General features: G+C 38.4%; 1 protein-coding gene across 1 annotated transcript in view; it reads left to right on the top strand.

Annotated features, from left to right (window-relative positions):
* The window catches only part of fras1 (Fraser extracellular matrix complex subunit 1), a 383712-nt gene extending 368405 nt beyond the window's left edge, over positions 1–15307 (top strand). Inside the window, exons 65-75 of the mRNA XM_072912400.1 lie at positions 1064–1278; positions 1917–2067; positions 2133–2240; positions 2314–2473; positions 4179–4295; positions 4372–4538; positions 4599–4804; positions 7652–7798; positions 8033–12754; positions 13020–14263; positions 14529–15307. Of these exons, the coding sequence (XP_072768501.1) occupies positions 1064–1278; positions 1917–2067; positions 2133–2240; positions 2314–2473; positions 4179–4295; positions 4372–4538; positions 4599–4804; positions 7652–7798; positions 8033–8587 (1826 nt within the window). The 3' untranslated portion in view covers positions 8588–12754; positions 13020–14263; positions 14529–15307. The remainder of the gene's footprint in view (positions 1–1063; positions 1279–1916; positions 2068–2132; positions 2241–2313; positions 2474–4178; positions 4296–4371; positions 4539–4598; positions 4805–7651; positions 7799–8032; positions 12755–13019; positions 14264–14528) is intronic.
* The last annotated feature ends 781 nt before the right edge of the window (positions 15308–16088 follow it).

Raw genomic sequence — 16088 nt, 5'->3', positions numbered from 1 at the left:
GGGAACCTGCTTGTACTGACGGGACGGTTGTTGCTGAAACATGATGGACTCTTGGGAGAAGTTAGGGTTAGGGTTAAGCTCCGGTTCGGGAGAACATGCTTGTACTGACAGGACGGTTGTTGCTGAAACATGATGGACTCTTGGGAGACGTTAGGGTTAGGGTTAAGCTGCGGTTCAGGGGAAACATGCTTGTACTGAAGGGACGGTTGTTGCTGAAACATGATGGACTCTTACGATTGTTGCTGAAACTCGATGGACTCTTGGGAGAAGTGGCGAGTCGTGTGCCTGGCGGTTCTTTCCGTCCAAAACATAGAAGATATAGATCTATTTGGGACTGTGATAACAGGTCATCTGCTGATTGGATCGAGCGTTGCTTTGATCTATCGACAAATTGGGAAGACGATGGCAGTTGTTCAAGGAGCCCAGAGGCTGCCCGTTGTGAATGGAATTCCAAATTAGAAGCTTTCCAGTCTGCAAGGCAGAATGAGGATCTACTTGAGAGCCAGAATGGACAATTAGAGCAGACAAATGTGTTTGCTCGCTGAACCAAAAACAATCCTTTCCTACAAAGTGGCTCCCTCTACAATGGCCTTGGCAAGGGTATGCTGGGAACAATCCTTCCCCCATTCTTCAAAGACACCTGGGATGTTGACTCTGTTCCTTCCAGGCTTATGGACAAAACACGCAAGGACTAACACATACGCACACCAAACCCCACCGCAGGTCTTTGCCGCTTCAATGATGACTTACGGAGCTTTGGAGTCTCTGGTTTTTGTGAGCCGTAACATGTGTTTTAATGTGCTTGGAGAGGTTTTGCTGGTCTCAAACTGAGCCCCCCCACACCGCCATAGGGAGCTTTAGCTTTTTCTCCTCCTTCTTCCCCCATGTGGTTACCTTTTCTACCCTTTTTTTACACCCATCAGTCTTCCTGTTCTGCATACCCCTGCACCTGTATGTTATATCTCTGCTCTTGGACGGGTTGTACCCAAAACTAATTGTGTGCAATGACAACAAAGATCTATTCTATTGTTGTTCACTTCACTTCACTCCTTCTTGTCCGCAGAGACGGGCTTCCTGGACGACGTGTCCTACGACAGCATTTCTTTGGGGCCGGGCTACGACCGCCCCTACCAGTTCAACCCCGGTGTGCGGGAGGCCAGAAGCATCCAGCTGTACAAACACCTCAACCTCAAAAGCTGCATCTGGACCTTCGATGCTTTCTACGACATGACGGAGCTCATCGACGTCTGCGGAGGTTCAGTCACCGCAGACTTTCAGGTGAATTCTTTACCACTTTTTCACCCACCATACCATAGTGCAGCTTCGGATAATATCAGTATGGATATCGGCAGGAATCATATTTTACAGTCAAAAACGTAAGTGTAGACGTAAGTGTAGTACGTAAGTGTAGTACGTAAGTGTAGTACGCAAGTGTAGACGTAAGTGTAGTACGTACGTGTAGTACATAAGTGTAGTACTACAAAGTGTTTATAGTGTAAGTATTGTACTTGTTACACAGATTGATTGCTTGTAGTTTTCACTAACACATTTGGAGGAGCTGACATTGCCATGTAAAATCACTAATGCTAATCAGTAGCATGTCTATGGCATATGCCATGTCAAATTAGCCACAAGCTAGTGCGTTTGTTTGATGTTTAATGTCACACAGAAGTCAGTTTGTCTAAGTTATGTTGACCCACTTTGGGTATTTTTTTAGTCAAGTTTCTCAGAAGGCACACCAGCTGTCTGCTAAGCTAGCAAGAAGACACGTTAGCGGCAGTTCTTCTGTTTTCTGATAACAAACATCTGTTATGAATGATTGATTATCTCCAGTCAAATGACTCCACAGGTGTACCTAACATCAGAGTCACCTGGTTGAGAACTTCAGTCTTCTTGTGTTGTGGTCTGTCCTCCAGGTGCGGGACTCTGCTCAGTCCTTCCTGACGGTCCAGGTCCCGCTCTACGTGTCCTACATCTACGTGACGGCGCCCAGAGGCTGGGCTTCTCTGGAGCATCACACTGAGATGGACTTCTCCTTCTTCTACGACACCGTGCTCTGGAGGACAGGTCCTGGTCCTGGTCCTGGTCCTGGTTCTCGCTGGCATCCTGACTCACTCCTTCCCTGTGTGCAGGCATCCAGACCGACAGCGTCCTCTCTGCCCGGCTGCAGATCATCAGGATCTACATCCGCCAGGACGGACGTCTGGTCATCGACTTTAAGACGCACGCCAAGTTTAGAGGTGACTTCTCAAAGTCAAACTTCAAGTCCTCTCTGCTCCGTGAAGACATTCTGTGACCTACCTTGCTTTTCAGGCCAGTTTGTCCCAGACCATCACACCCTGCCTGGACACAAGTCCCACCTTCTGGCTCCAGACCACCTTGGAGGCATGGACTTTGACATCCAACTGCTGTGGAGCGCACAGACCTTTGACTCGCCCTATCAGCTGTGGAGGGCCACCAGCTCCTACAGCAGGTCTGTGCAGGTCTGGGTTTTATAAGTTCAGGTTAGGTTTAGGGTAGGTTAAGGTTATGTTTGGGTTAGGTGTAGGTTAGGTTTGGGTTAAGTTTATGTATATTAAGTTTATTTTAGGTTTGGGTTAAGTTCCAGGTGAAGTTGGGTTAATTTTGGCGTAAATTTGGGTAAAGTTTGGGTTAGGTTTTGGTTAAGTTTCGGTTAAATTTGAGTTAAATTTGGGGAAGGTTTGGGTACATTTGGGTTAAGTTTGTGTTAAAGTTTGGGTTAGGTTTCTTGGTAAAGTTTGGGTAAGGTTCAGGTTAGGTTTCTGTTAAGTTTAGGGTAGGTTAAGGATATGTTTGGGTTAGGTGTAGGTTAGGTTTGGGTTAATTTTAGGGTCGATTTGGGTAAAGTTTGGGTTAGGTGTAGGCTAAAGTCTGGGTGAAATTTGGGTTAGGTTTAGGTTAAGTTTATGTATGTTAAGTTTAATTTAGGTTGGACTAAATTCCGGATGAAGTTGGGTTAACTTTGGCGTAAATTTGGGTAAAGTTTGGGTTAGGTTTTGGTTAAGTTTCGGGTAAATTTGGGTTAGGTTTGAGGTAGGTTTAGGTTAAAATTTGGGTTAAGTTTGGTGTATATTTGGGTTAAGTTTGAGTTAGGTTTAGGGTCGGTTAAGATTATGTTTGGGTTAGGTGTAGTTTAGGGTTCATTTTAGGGTTGATTTGGGTTCGGTGTGGGCTAAAGTCCGGGTGAAATTTGGTTTAGGTATGGGTTAGGTTCAGGTTAAGTTTATGTATGTTAAGTTTATTTTAGGTTTGGGTTAAGTTCTGGGTGAAGTTGGGTTAACTTTGGCGTAAATTTGGGTAAAGCTTGGGTTAGGTTTTGGTTAAGTTTCGGGTTAGGTTTTGGTTAAGTTTCGGTTAAATTTGAGGAAGGTTTGGGTAAATTTGGGTTAAGTTTGTGTTTAAGTTTGGGTTAGGTTTCTTGGTAAAGTTTGGGTTATGTTCAGGTTAGGTTCTAGGTGAGTTTAGAGTAGGTTAAGGTTATGTTTGGGTTAGGTGTAGGTTAGGTTTGGGTTAATTTTAGGGTCGATTTGGGTAAAGTTTGGGTTAGGTGTGGGCTAAAGTCTGGGTGAAATTTGGGTTAGGTTTAGGTTAAGTTTATGTCTGTTAAGTTTATTTTAGGTTTGGGTTAAGTTCCAGGTGAAGTTGGCTTAAATTTGGGTAAGGTTTGGGTTAGGTTTTGGTTATGTTTCGGGTAAATTTGGGTTAAGTTTGTGCTAAAGTTTGGGTTAGGGTTAGGGTTAACCCTTTTGGTAAAATTTGGGTTAGGTTTGGGGCAGGTTTGAGTTAAGTTTGGCTAAGGTTTCAGTTATGTTTCGGGTAAATTTGGGTTAAGTTTGTGTTGGGTTTTTGGTAAAGTTTGGGTTAGGTTGGAGTTAAATTTGGGTTAGGGTTTGGTTATGTTTGGGGTAGGTTGGAATTAAGTTTGGGTTAGGTTTTTTGGTAAACTTTGGGTTAGATTTGAGTTAGGGTTTGGTTATGTTTGGGGTAGTTTGGAGTTAAGTTTGGGTTAGGGTTCTAAGCATGTCTTTATGCCCCTGGGTCTTGGACTCAATAACGGTTCTTCCCCAAAGTGTTCCAGAAAGGAGACAGAAATGTTGACTCCGGTCCAACATGACTGATGAAGATCTGAATCTAAGACTAGTTGTGGTCTCCTACAGGAAGGATTATTCTGGAGAGTACACGGTCTTCTTGATCCCGTGCACGGTCCAGCCCACTCAGCCATGGATGGATCCTGGAGACAAACCTCTGTCCTGCACGGCTCATGCTCCCGAGAAGTCAGCTAAGTCCTAAAACATGGTCCTTTCAGCTCTCCGAGTGAGTCATGGTCTGTGTTCTGGTTTTCCCTGTCAGGTTCCTGGTGCCCATCGCCTTCCAGCAGACCAACCGTCCCGTGCCCGTGGTCTACTCCCTGAACACGGAGTTCCAGCTGTGCAACAACGAGAAGGTCTTCACCATGGACCCGGCCTCCGCTGACGTCTCCATGGCCGAGATGGACTACAAGGGCGCCTTCTCCATGGGTACCAAAGACCTGGCCCTAGTTTTGTCCATGGTGGCTCGGTAACAATCCTTGTGTGCAGGTCAGACTCTGTACGGCCGTGTGCTGTGGAACCCTGACCAGAACCTGAACGCGGCCTACAGACTCCAGCTGGAGAAGGTCTACCTGTGCACCGGCAAGGACGGCTACGTTCCTTTCTTCGACCCCACAGGGACTCTCTACAACGAGGGCCCGCAGTACGGATGCATCCAGAACAGCAAGAACCTCAAACACCGCTTCCTCGTTCTGGTACTTAGTTACTTTATTACTCTATTACTTTATTAGTTACTTCATTACTTTATTAGTCAGTACGGATGCATCCAGAACAGCAAGAACCTCAAACACTGCTTCCTTGTTCTGGTACTTAGTTACTTTATTACTCTATTACTTTATTAGTTACTTCATTACTTTATTAGTCAGTACGGATGCATCCAGAACAGCAAGAATCTCAAACACCGCTTCCTCGTTCTGGTACTTAGTTACTTTATTACTCTATTACTTTATTAGTTACTTCATTACTTTATTAGTCAGTACGGATGCATCCAGAACAGCAAGAACCTCAAACACCGCTTCCTCGTTCTGGTACTTTATTACTTTATTACTCTATTACTTCATTACTTTATTAGTTAGTTACTTACTTCATTACTTTATTAGTTACTTATTTCTTAACTTTATTAGTTACTTACTTCATTACTTTATTAGTTACTTATTTACTTAATTAATGACTTACTTTATTACCTAATTACTTACTTACTTTCTTATTTACCTATTCACTTCCTTACTTACTTATTTACTTACTTCATTGCTTATTTAGTTACTTCATTACCTAATTTCTTATTTACTTAATTACTTGCTTGCTGTCTTATTTACTTAATTACCTAATTACTTACCTACCTAATTACCTATTTACTAACTTTATTGCTTATTTGCTTAATTACCTAATTACTTACTTACTTTTTTTTTTTACTTACTTACTTACTTTCTTTACTTACTTACTTCATTGCTTATTTACTTAAGTACCGAATTACTTATTACTTATTTAATTTTGTATTTACTTAATTACTCAATTACTTACCTAATTACCTGTTTACTTACCTAATTACTTACTTGCTTATACATACTTAGATACTTTCACTTACTTATTTAATTACATATTTACTTTACCGTATTTACTTTTACTTCCTTATTTACTTACTTACTTTTACTTGGTTGTTTATTTACTTTCTTACCTACTTACTTACTTAACTACTTACTTATACTTACTTACTTATTTACTTAATGACTTACTTTCTTATGTACTAACTTAATTGCTTGTTTACATATTTTACTTAATTACTTTTTCTTCTTCTTTTTTTTCTTCTTCTTCTTCTTCTTCTTCTTCTTTGTCTTCTTTTTCTTCTTCTTCTTCTCATTTTTCTTTTTCTTCTTCTTCTTCCCTTCTTCTTCTTCTTCTTCATCTTCTTCTCATTTTTCTTCTTCTTCTTTTTCTTCTTCTTCTCTTCTTCTTCTTCTTCTTCTTCATCTTCTTCTCATTTTTCTTCTTCATCTTTTTCTTCTTCTTTTTCTTCTTCTTCTTTTCTCCTTCTTCTTCTTCTTCTTCTTTTTCTTTTTTCTTCTTCTTCTTCTTTTTTTCTTCTTCTTCATCTTCTTTTTCTTCTTCTTCTTCTTCTTCATCTTCTTCTCATTTTTCTTCTTCTTCTTTTTCTTTTTCTTCCTCTTCTTCTTCTTTTTCTCCTTCTTTTTCTTCTCATTTTTCTTCTTCTTCTTCCTCTTCTCATTTTTCTTCTTCTTCTTCTCCTTCTTCATCTTCTTCTTCTCCCTTTTCTTCTTCTTCTTTTTCTCCTTCTTCCTTTTCTTCTTCTTCTTCTTCTTCTTCTTCTTTTTCTCCTTCTTCTTCCTCTTCTCATTTTTCTTCTTCTTCTTCTTCTCCTTCTTCATCTTCTTCTCCTTCTTCATCTTCTTCTTCTCCTTTTTCTTCTTCTTTTTCTCCTTCCTCTTCTTCTTCTACTTCTTCTTCTTCTCCTCATTTTTCTTCTTCTTTTTCTTCTTCTTCTTCTTCTTCATCTTCTTTTTCTCATTTTTCTTCTTCTTCTTCTTCTTCTCATTTTTCTTCTTCTTCTTCTTCTTTTCCTCCTTCTTCTTCCTCTTCTCATTTTTCTTCTTCTTCTTCTTCTTCTTCTTCTTCTTCTTCTTCTTCTCCTTCTTCATCTTCTTCTTCTCATTTTCTTCTTCTCCTTTTTCTTCTTCTTTTTCTCCTTCTTCCTTTTCTTCTTCTTCTTCTTCTTCTTCTTTTTCTCCTTCTTCTTCCTCTTCTCATTTTTCTTCTTCTTCTTCTTCTTCTCCTTCTTCATCTTCTTCTTCTCCTTTTTTTCTTCTTCTTTTTCTCCTTCTTCTTCTCCTCATTTTTCTTCTTCTTCTTTTTCTTCTTCTTCTTCTCATTTTTCTTCTTCTTTTTTTTCTTCTTCTTCTTCTTCTTCTTCTTGTTCTCCTTCTTCTTCTTGTTCTTCTTCTTTTTCTTCTTCTTCTTCTTTTTCTTTTTTTCTCTTCTTTTTCTTCTTCTTCTTCTCCTTCTTCATCTTCTTCTTCTCATTTTTCTTCTTCTTCTTCTTTTTCTTCTTCTTCTTCTTCTTTTCTTCCTCTTCTTCTTTTCTTCTTCTTCTTCTTTTCTTCTTCTTCTTTTTCTTCTCCTTCTTCATCTTCTTCTTCTTCTTCTTTTTCTTCTTCTTCTTTTTCTTCTTTTTTTTCTTCTTCTTATTCTCCTTCTTCTTCTTTTCTTCTTTTTCTTCTTCTTTTTCTTCTTCTTCTTCTTCTTTTTTTTCTTCTTCTTCTTCTTCTTCTTCTTCTTCTTCTTCTTCGTTTTCTTCTTCTTTTTCTTCTTTTCTTCTTCTTTTTCTTCTTCTTCTTCTCCTTCTTCTTCTTTTCTTCTTCTTCTTCTTCTTCTTCTTCTTCTTCTTTTTCTTCTTCTTCTTCTTTTTTTTCTTCTTCTTCTTCTTCTTTTTTTTCTTCTTCTTCTTCTTCTTCTTCTTCTTTTTCTTCTTTTTCTTCTTTTCTTCTTCTTCTTCTTCTTCTCCTCCTCCTCCTCCTCCATGTGTGCAGGACCGCAAGCAGCCAGATGTTTGTCACAAATATTTCCACGACGTTCCCTTCGAGGCCAACTTTGCGTCGGACGTGTCCGACTTGAGCGCCGTGTCCGCCATGCCGGGCGTGGACGGCTTCATCATGAAGGTGGACGCCCTGTACAAGGTGGGAGGAGCTTCAGCAGGGGGCGGAGTCTGTGGGCACTCAACCATTGCTGGGGTGAAGAGTCGATTCAGAATCCATTCTCCATTCAAACTGATTGTTGCAGGGTATTGTTTGGATGAATCATTTGAATGGAGCAAATGAGTTCTAATAAAATAACATTTTTTTTTTCTACTTTTGAACAAAAATGAACAGAAGAAAAAGTTGTTGATGTGACGCTTGTCGTCCTCCTGGCAGGTGGAGGCGGGGCATCAGTGGTACCTGCAGGTCATCTACGTCATCGGTCCCGAGTCGCGCTCCGGTCCCAGGATCCGCCGCTCTCTCACCTCCCGGCTCGCTCGCCCCCAGCGGGACCTGGCGGAGGTCAGCGGGCACCTGGCGCTGGACGAGTCGCTCATCTACGACAACGAGGGCGACCAGGTGAAGAACGGCACCAACATGAAGTCGCTGCGCCTGGCGAGCGCCGCCCCGGCCGGCGCCTTCACCGCCCGGGTGGGCGGCTCGGTGGGCGGGGGGGTGGCCGCCCTGGCCCTGCTGGTCCTGGTCCTGCTGGCGTCCTGCTTCCTGTTCCGCCGCCACCGCCGCTCGGCAACTAGCAAGGGGGCGCAGGAGGAGTACCCCCTCAACACCAAGGTGCAGGTGTGCTTGGACAGGTGTGTGGAGAAGAAGTTCAGCAGCTGCACCGTCACCAACGTCAACGTCCTCCACCGCCACCAGCAGGTCGGCAAGGTCAAACAGGTCAACCTGGAGGTCAAGCTTCACAACAACCTCCATGACGGCACCGAGGTGTGACCCGCAAATATTCTACTTTCTTACCTACGCCGCTTGTTTTTATACCGCTCCCAAAGAAGGGAAGTTGCAGATGAGCAAGGCAGCGTCACCACCCAGCTACCTCACACTAACACTTTTCTACACCCGCGCACGTTTGGGCCAAGTCCACACCACAAAACCTTCCTTCCCTTCGTAACATTCAAAAGTTATTTCAACATTTTGGATCAATCTAAAAGGCTAGCATGCTAACGTTAGCGTGTTATAATGGGAAGAGTTAGCATACTTGCAAGATGGCGACATGTCCCAAAACCAATTAATTGTAGCTTTAAATGATGCAAATGAGCTAAAATGCTAGCATAGTACGTTAGCATGCTAACATTAGCACGATGACGTAGGAAAAGTTAGCGCTCTTTTAAGACGGTCCCAGGTATTTGAAAGCCGTGATTAAGTTTAAGCAAAAAAAAATAAAAAATAGCTAAAATGTTAGCAACAAACATTAGCATGCTAACTTTAGCATGATAAGCTAGGAAAGGTCAGGATACTTCTAAAATGGCGCCAAACATGCAAAACCTTGATATTTTTTTAAGGTTCGAACAAATACAATTTGCTAAAATGCTAGCATAAAACATTGGCCTGCTAACATTAGCACAATGACATAGGCAAAGTTAGCGCTCTTTTAAGACGGTCCCAGGTATTTGAAAGCCATGATTAAGTCTAAGCAAAAAAAAAAGCTAAAATGTTAACAACAAACATTAGCATGCTAACTTTAGCATGATAACCTGGGAAAGATCAGGATGCTTCTAAAATGGCGCCAAACATCCAAAACCATGCTTTTTAAAGGTTGGAACAAATACAATTTGCTAAAATGCTAGCATAAAAACGATAGCATGTTAACGTAAGCATGACAGTGGAGAAAAAGTCAACATACTTTTAAGATGGTACCAAATATCAAAAGCCATGAATTTTTGGTTCAAACTGATAAAATTAGCAAATATGCTAACGTTAGCTTGTTATAATGGGAAGAGTTAGCATACTTGCAAGATGGAGACATGTCCCAAAACCAATTAATCGTAGCTTTAAATGATGAAAATGAGCTAAAATGCTAGCATAATACGTTAGCATGCTAACATTAGCACGATGACGTAGGAAAAGTTAGCGCTCTTTTAAGACGGTCCCAGGTATTTGAAAGCCGTGATTAAGTTTAAGCAAAAAATAAAAAAATAGCTAAAATGTTAGCAACAAACATTAGCATGCTAACTTTAGCATGATAAGCTAGGAACGGTCAGGATACTTCTAAAATGGCGCCAAACATGCAAAACCTTGATATTTTTTTAAGGTTCGAACAAATACAATTTGCTAAAATGCTAGCATAAAACATTAGCCTGCTAACATTAGCACAATGACATAGGGAAAGTTAGCGCTCTTTTAAGACGGTCCCAGGTATTTGAAAGCCATGATTAAGTTTAAGCAAAAAAAAAAAAGCTAAAATGTTAACAACAAACATTAGCATGCTAATTTTAGCATGACAACCTGGGAAAGGTCAGGATACTTCTAAAATGGCGCCAAACATCCAAAACCATGCTTTTTAAAGGTTGGAACAAATACAATTTGCTAAAATGCTAGCATAAAAACGATAGCATGTTTACGTAAGCATGACAGCGGAGAAAAAGTCAACATACTTTTAAGATGGTACCAAATATCAAAAGCCAGGAATTTTTGGTTTAAACGGATAAAATTAGCAAATATGCTAACGTTAGCTTGTTATAATGGGAAGAGTTAGCATACTTGCAAGATGGAGACATGTCCCAAAACCAATTAATCGTAGCTTTAAATGATGCAAATGAGCTAAAATGCTAGCATAATACGTTAGCCTGCTAACATTAGCACGATGACGTAGGAAAAGTTAGCGCTCTTTTAAGACGGTCCCAGGTATTTGAAAGCCGTGATTAAGTTTAAGCAAAAAATAAAAAAATAGCTAAAATGTTAGCAACAAACATTAGCATGCTAACTTTAGCATGATAAGCTAGGAAAGGTCAGGATGCTTCTAAAATGGCGCCAAACATGCAAAACCTTGATATTTTTTTAAGGTTCGAACAAATACAATTTGCTAAAATGCTAGCATAAAACATTAGCCTGCTAACATTAGCACAATGACATAGGCAAAGTTAGCACTCTTTTAAGACGGTCCCAGGTATTTGAAAGCCGTGATTAAGTTTAAGCAAAAAATAAAAAAAAAGCTAAAATGTTAGCAACAAACATTAGCATGCTAACTTTAGCATGATAAGCTAGGAAAGGTCAGGATACTTCTAAAATGGCGCCAAACATGCAAAACCTTGATATTTTTTTAAGGTTCGAACAAACACAATTTGCTAAAATGCTAGCATAAAACATTAGCCTGCTAACATTAGCACAATGACATAGGGAAAGTTAGCGCTCTTTTAAGACGGTCCCAGGTATTTGAAAGCCATGATTAAGCCAAAAAAAAAAAAAAAGCTAAAATGTTAACAACAAACATTAGCATGCTAACTTTAGCATGATAACCTGGGAAAGGTCAGGATACTTCTAAAATGGCGCCAAACATCCAAAACCATGCTTTTTAAAGGTTGGAACAAATACAATTTGCTAAAATGCTAGCATAAAAACGATAGCATGTTAACGTAAGCATGACAGCGGAGAAAAAGTCAACATACTTTTAAGATGGTACCAAATATCAAAAGCCATGAATTTTTGGTTTAAACGGATAAAATTAGCAAATATGCTAACGTTAGCTTGTTATAATGGGAAGAGTTAGCATACTTGCAAGATGGAGACATGTCCCAAAACCAATTAATCGTAGCTTTAAATGATGAAAATGAGCTAAAATGCTAGCATAATACGTTAGCAGGCTAACATTAGCACGATGACATAGGAAAAGTTAGCGCTTTTTTAAGACGGTCCCAGGTATTTGAAAGCCATGACTAATTTTAAGCAAAAAAAAAAAAAAAAAAATTTTTAAATGTTAGCAACAAACATTATCATGCTAACTTTAGCATGATAACCTGGGAAAGGTCAGGATACTTCTAAAATGGCGCCAAACATCCAAAACCATGCTTTTTAAAGGTTGGAACAAATACAATTTGCTAAAATGCTAGCATAAAAACGATAGCATGTTAACGTAAGCATGACAGCGGAGAAAAAGTCAACATACTTTTAAGATGGTACCAAGTATCAAAAGCCATGAATTTTTGGTTTAAACGGATAAAATTAGCAAATATGCTAACATTAGCTTGTTATAATGGGAAGAGTTAGCATACTTGCAAGATGGAGACATGTCCCAAAACCAATTAATCGTAGCTTTAAATGATGCAAATGAGCTAAAATGCTAGCATAATACGTTAGCATGCTAACATTAGCACGATGACGTAGGAAAAGTTAGCGCTCTTTTAAGACGGTCCCAGGTATTTGAAAGCCATGATTAAGTTTAAGCAAAAAAAAAAAAATAGCTAAAATGTTAGCAACAAACATTAGCATGCTAACTTTAGCATGATAAGCTAGGAAAGGTCAGGATACTTCTAAAATGGCGCCAAACATGCAAAACCTTGATATTTTTTTAAGGTTCGAACAAATACAATTTGCTAAAATGCTAGCATAAAACATTAGCCTGCTAACATTAGCACAATGACATAGGGAAAGTTAGCGCTCTTTTAAGACGGTCCCAGTTATTTGAAAGCCATGATTAAGTTTAAGCAAAAAAAAAATAAAATTGCTAAAATGTTAACAACATTAGCATGCTAACTTTAGCATGATAACCTGGGAAAGGTCAGGATACTTCTAAAATGGCGCCAAACATCCAAAACCATGCTTTTTAAAGGTTGGAACAAATACAATTTGCTAAAATGCTAGCATAAAAACGATAGCATGTTAACGTAAGCATGACAGCGGAGAAAAAGTCAACATACTTTTAAGATGGTACCAAGTATCAAAAGCCATGAATTTTTGGTTCAAACGGATAAAATTAGCAAATATGCTAACGTTAGCTTGTTATAATGGGAAGAGTTAGCATACTTGCAAGATGGAGACATGTCCCAAAACCAATTAATCGTAGCTTTAAATGATGCAAATGAGCTAAAATGCTAGCATAATACGTTAGCATGCTAACATTAGCACGATGACGTAGGAAAAGTTAGCGCTCTTTTAAGACGGTCCCAGGTATTTGAAAGCCGTGATTGTTAAGTTTAAGCAAAAAAATAAAAAATAGCTAAAATGCTAGCAACAAACATTAGCATGCTAACTTTAGCATGATAAGCTAGGAAAGGTCAGGATACTTCTAAAATGGCGCCAAACATGCAAAACCTTGATATTTTTTTAAGGTTCGAACAAATACAATTTGCTAAAATGCTAGCATAAAACATTAGCCTGCTAACATTAGCACAATGACATAGGCAAAGTTAGCGCTCTTTTAAGACGGTCCCAGGTATTTGAAAGCCATGATTAAGTTTAAGCAAAAAAAAAAAAAATTGCTAAAATGTTAACAACAAACATTAGCATGCTAACTTTAGCATGATAACCTGGGAAAGGTCAGGATACTTCTAAAATGGCGCCAAACATCCAAAACCATGCTTTTTAAAGGTTGGAACAAATACAATTTGCTAAAATGCTAGCATAAAAACGATAGCATGTTAACGTAAGCATGACAGCGGAGAAAAAGTCAACATACTTTTAAGATGGTACCAAGTATCAAAAGCCATGAATTTTTGGTTTAAACGGATAAAATTAGCAAATATGCTAACATTAGCTTGTTATAATGGGAAGAGTTAGCATACTTGCAAGATGGAGACATGTCCCAAAACCAATTAATCGTAGCTTTAAATGATGCAAATGAGCTAAAATGCTAGCATAATACGTTAGCATGCTAACATTAGCACGATGACGTAGGAAAAGTTAGCGCTCTTTTAAGACGGTCCCAGGTATTTGAAAGCCATGATTAAGTTTAAGCAAAAAAAAAAAAATAGCTAAAATGTTAGCAACAAACATTAGCATGCTAACTTTAGCATGATAAGCTAGGAAAGGTCAGGATACTTCTAAAATGGCGCCAAACATGCAAAACCTTGATATTTTTTTAAGGTTCGAACAAATACAATTTGCTAAAATGCTAGCATAAAACATTAGCCTGCTAACATTAGCACAATGACATAGGGAAAGTTAGCGCTCTTTTAAGACGGTCCCAGTTATTTGAAAGCCATGATTAAGTTTAAGCAAAAAAAAAATAAAATTGCTAAAATGTTAACAACATTAGCATGCTAACTTTAGCATGATAACCTGGGAAAGGTCAGGATACTTCTAAAATGGCGCCAAACATCCAAAACCATGCTTTTTAAAGGTTGGAACAAATACAATTTGCTAAAATGCTAGCATAAAAACGATAGCATGTTAACGTAAGCATGACAGCGGAGAAAAAGTCAACATACTTTTAAGATGGTACCAAGTATCAAAAGCCATGAATTTTTGGTTCAAACGGATAAAATTAGCAAATATGCTAACGTTAGCTTGTTATAATGGGAAGAGTTAGCATACTTGCAAGATGGAGACATGTCCCAAAACCAATTAATCGTAGCTTTAAATGATGCAAATGAGCTAAAATGCTAGCATAATACGTTAGCATGCTAACATTAGCACGATGACGTAGGAAAAGTTAGCGCTCTTTTAAGACGGTCCCAGGTATTTGAAAGCCGTGATTGTTAAGTTTAAGCAAAAAAATAAAAAATAGCTAAAATGCTAGCAACAAACATTAGCATGCTAACTTTAGCATGATAAGCTAGGAAAGGTCAGGATACTTCTAAAATGGCGCCAAACATGCAAAACCTTGATATTTTTTTAAGGTTCGAACAAATACAATTTGCTAAAATGCTAGCATAAAACATTAGCCTGCTAACATTAGCACAATGACATAGGCAAAGTTAGCGCTCTTTTAAGACGGTCCCAGGTATTTGAAAGCCATGATTAAGTTTAAGCAAAAAAAAAAAAAATTGCTAAAATGTTAACAACAAACATTAGCATGCTAACTTTAGCATGATAACCTGGGAAAGGTCAGGATACTTCTAAAATGGCGCCAAACATCCAAAACCATGCTTTTTAAAGGTTGGAACAAATACAATTTGCTAAAATGCTAGCATAAAAACGATAGCATGTTAACGTAAGCATGACAGCGGAGAAAAAGTCAACATACTTTTAAGATGGTACCAAGTATCAAAAGCCATGAATTTTTGGTTTAAACAGATAAAATGAGCAAATATGCTAATGTTAGCTTGTTATAATGGGAAGAGTTAGCATACTTGCAAGATGGAGACATGTCCCAAAACCAATTAATCGTAGCTTTAAATGATGAAAATGAGCTAAAATGCTAGCATAATACGTTAGCATGCTAACATTAGCACGATGACGTAGGAAAAGTTAGCGCTCTTTTAAGACGGTCACAGGAAAGCCATGACTAATTTTAAGCAAAAAAAAAATAAAAAATTTAAAATGTTAGCAACAAACATTAGCATGCTAACTTTAGCATGACAACCTCGGAAAGGTCAGGATACTTTTAAAATAGCTGAAAACATCCAAAACCATGCTTTTTTTTAAGGTTCAAACAAATACAATTTGCTTAAATGCTAGCATAAAGCGATAGCACGTTAACGTGAGCATGAAAAGTCAACATACTTTTAAGATGGTACCAAGTATCAAAAGCCATGAATTTTTTGGTTTAAATGAATAGAATTAGCATATTATGTTAGCATGCTAACATATAATTATGATTGTTAATTTTAAACGTACATTTGCGAAAATGCCAGCATAAAAGTTATCATGATGACATCAAAAAAGTTAGCATACTTCAAAGATGGCGCCGAATGTCCAAAGCCATCATTTGCTAAAATGTTAGCATAAAACGATAGCATGTTAGCATTAAACGATAGCATGTTAACATGAGAATGGAGAAAAAGTTAATATACTTTTAAGATGTTACCAAGTATCAAAATTCATGATTTTTAGGTTTAAATTATTAAAATGAGCAAGTATGCTAGCATAAAACGAAAGACACGCTAATGTCAACCTGATGAAAAAATGTGCGTACTTCTAAGTTGGCGCCAAATATCAAAAGCCGGAATTTTTAAGGTTAAGCATACAAAATCAGCTAAAAGGATAGCAAAAAACATCAACATGCTAACACACAAAAAAGTAGCATGCTGCGCCAAGTCTCAAAAATCCACGGGTTTTAAGGTTGCACATCCAGAATTAGCTAGATGCTAGCAGGAAAACAGGAAAAGTTAGCATACTTCTAAGATGGCGGTAAGTAACAAAAGCTATAATTTTTCAAGTTAAACATACATTTGCAAAAAAATGCCAGCATAAAAGTTAGCATGATGACATAAAAAAAAGTTAGCATACTTCAAAGATGGCGCCATGTGTCCAAAGTTAGCATTTTTAGGTTTATTGTTACAAAATGAGAGGTTTTGCTCATGCTAACGCTATAGAATGCGTTAGCATGTAGCTATATTTT

Source organism: Nerophis lumbriciformis, linkage group LG03 (assembly GCF_033978685.3).
Source record: "Nerophis lumbriciformis linkage group LG03, RoL_Nlum_v2.1, whole genome shotgun sequence".
In the NCBI taxonomy this organism is placed as follows: domain Eukaryota; kingdom Metazoa; phylum Chordata; class Actinopteri; order Syngnathiformes; family Syngnathidae; genus Nerophis; species Nerophis lumbriciformis.
This window is presented reverse-complemented; position numbering and strand designations above follow the sequence as displayed.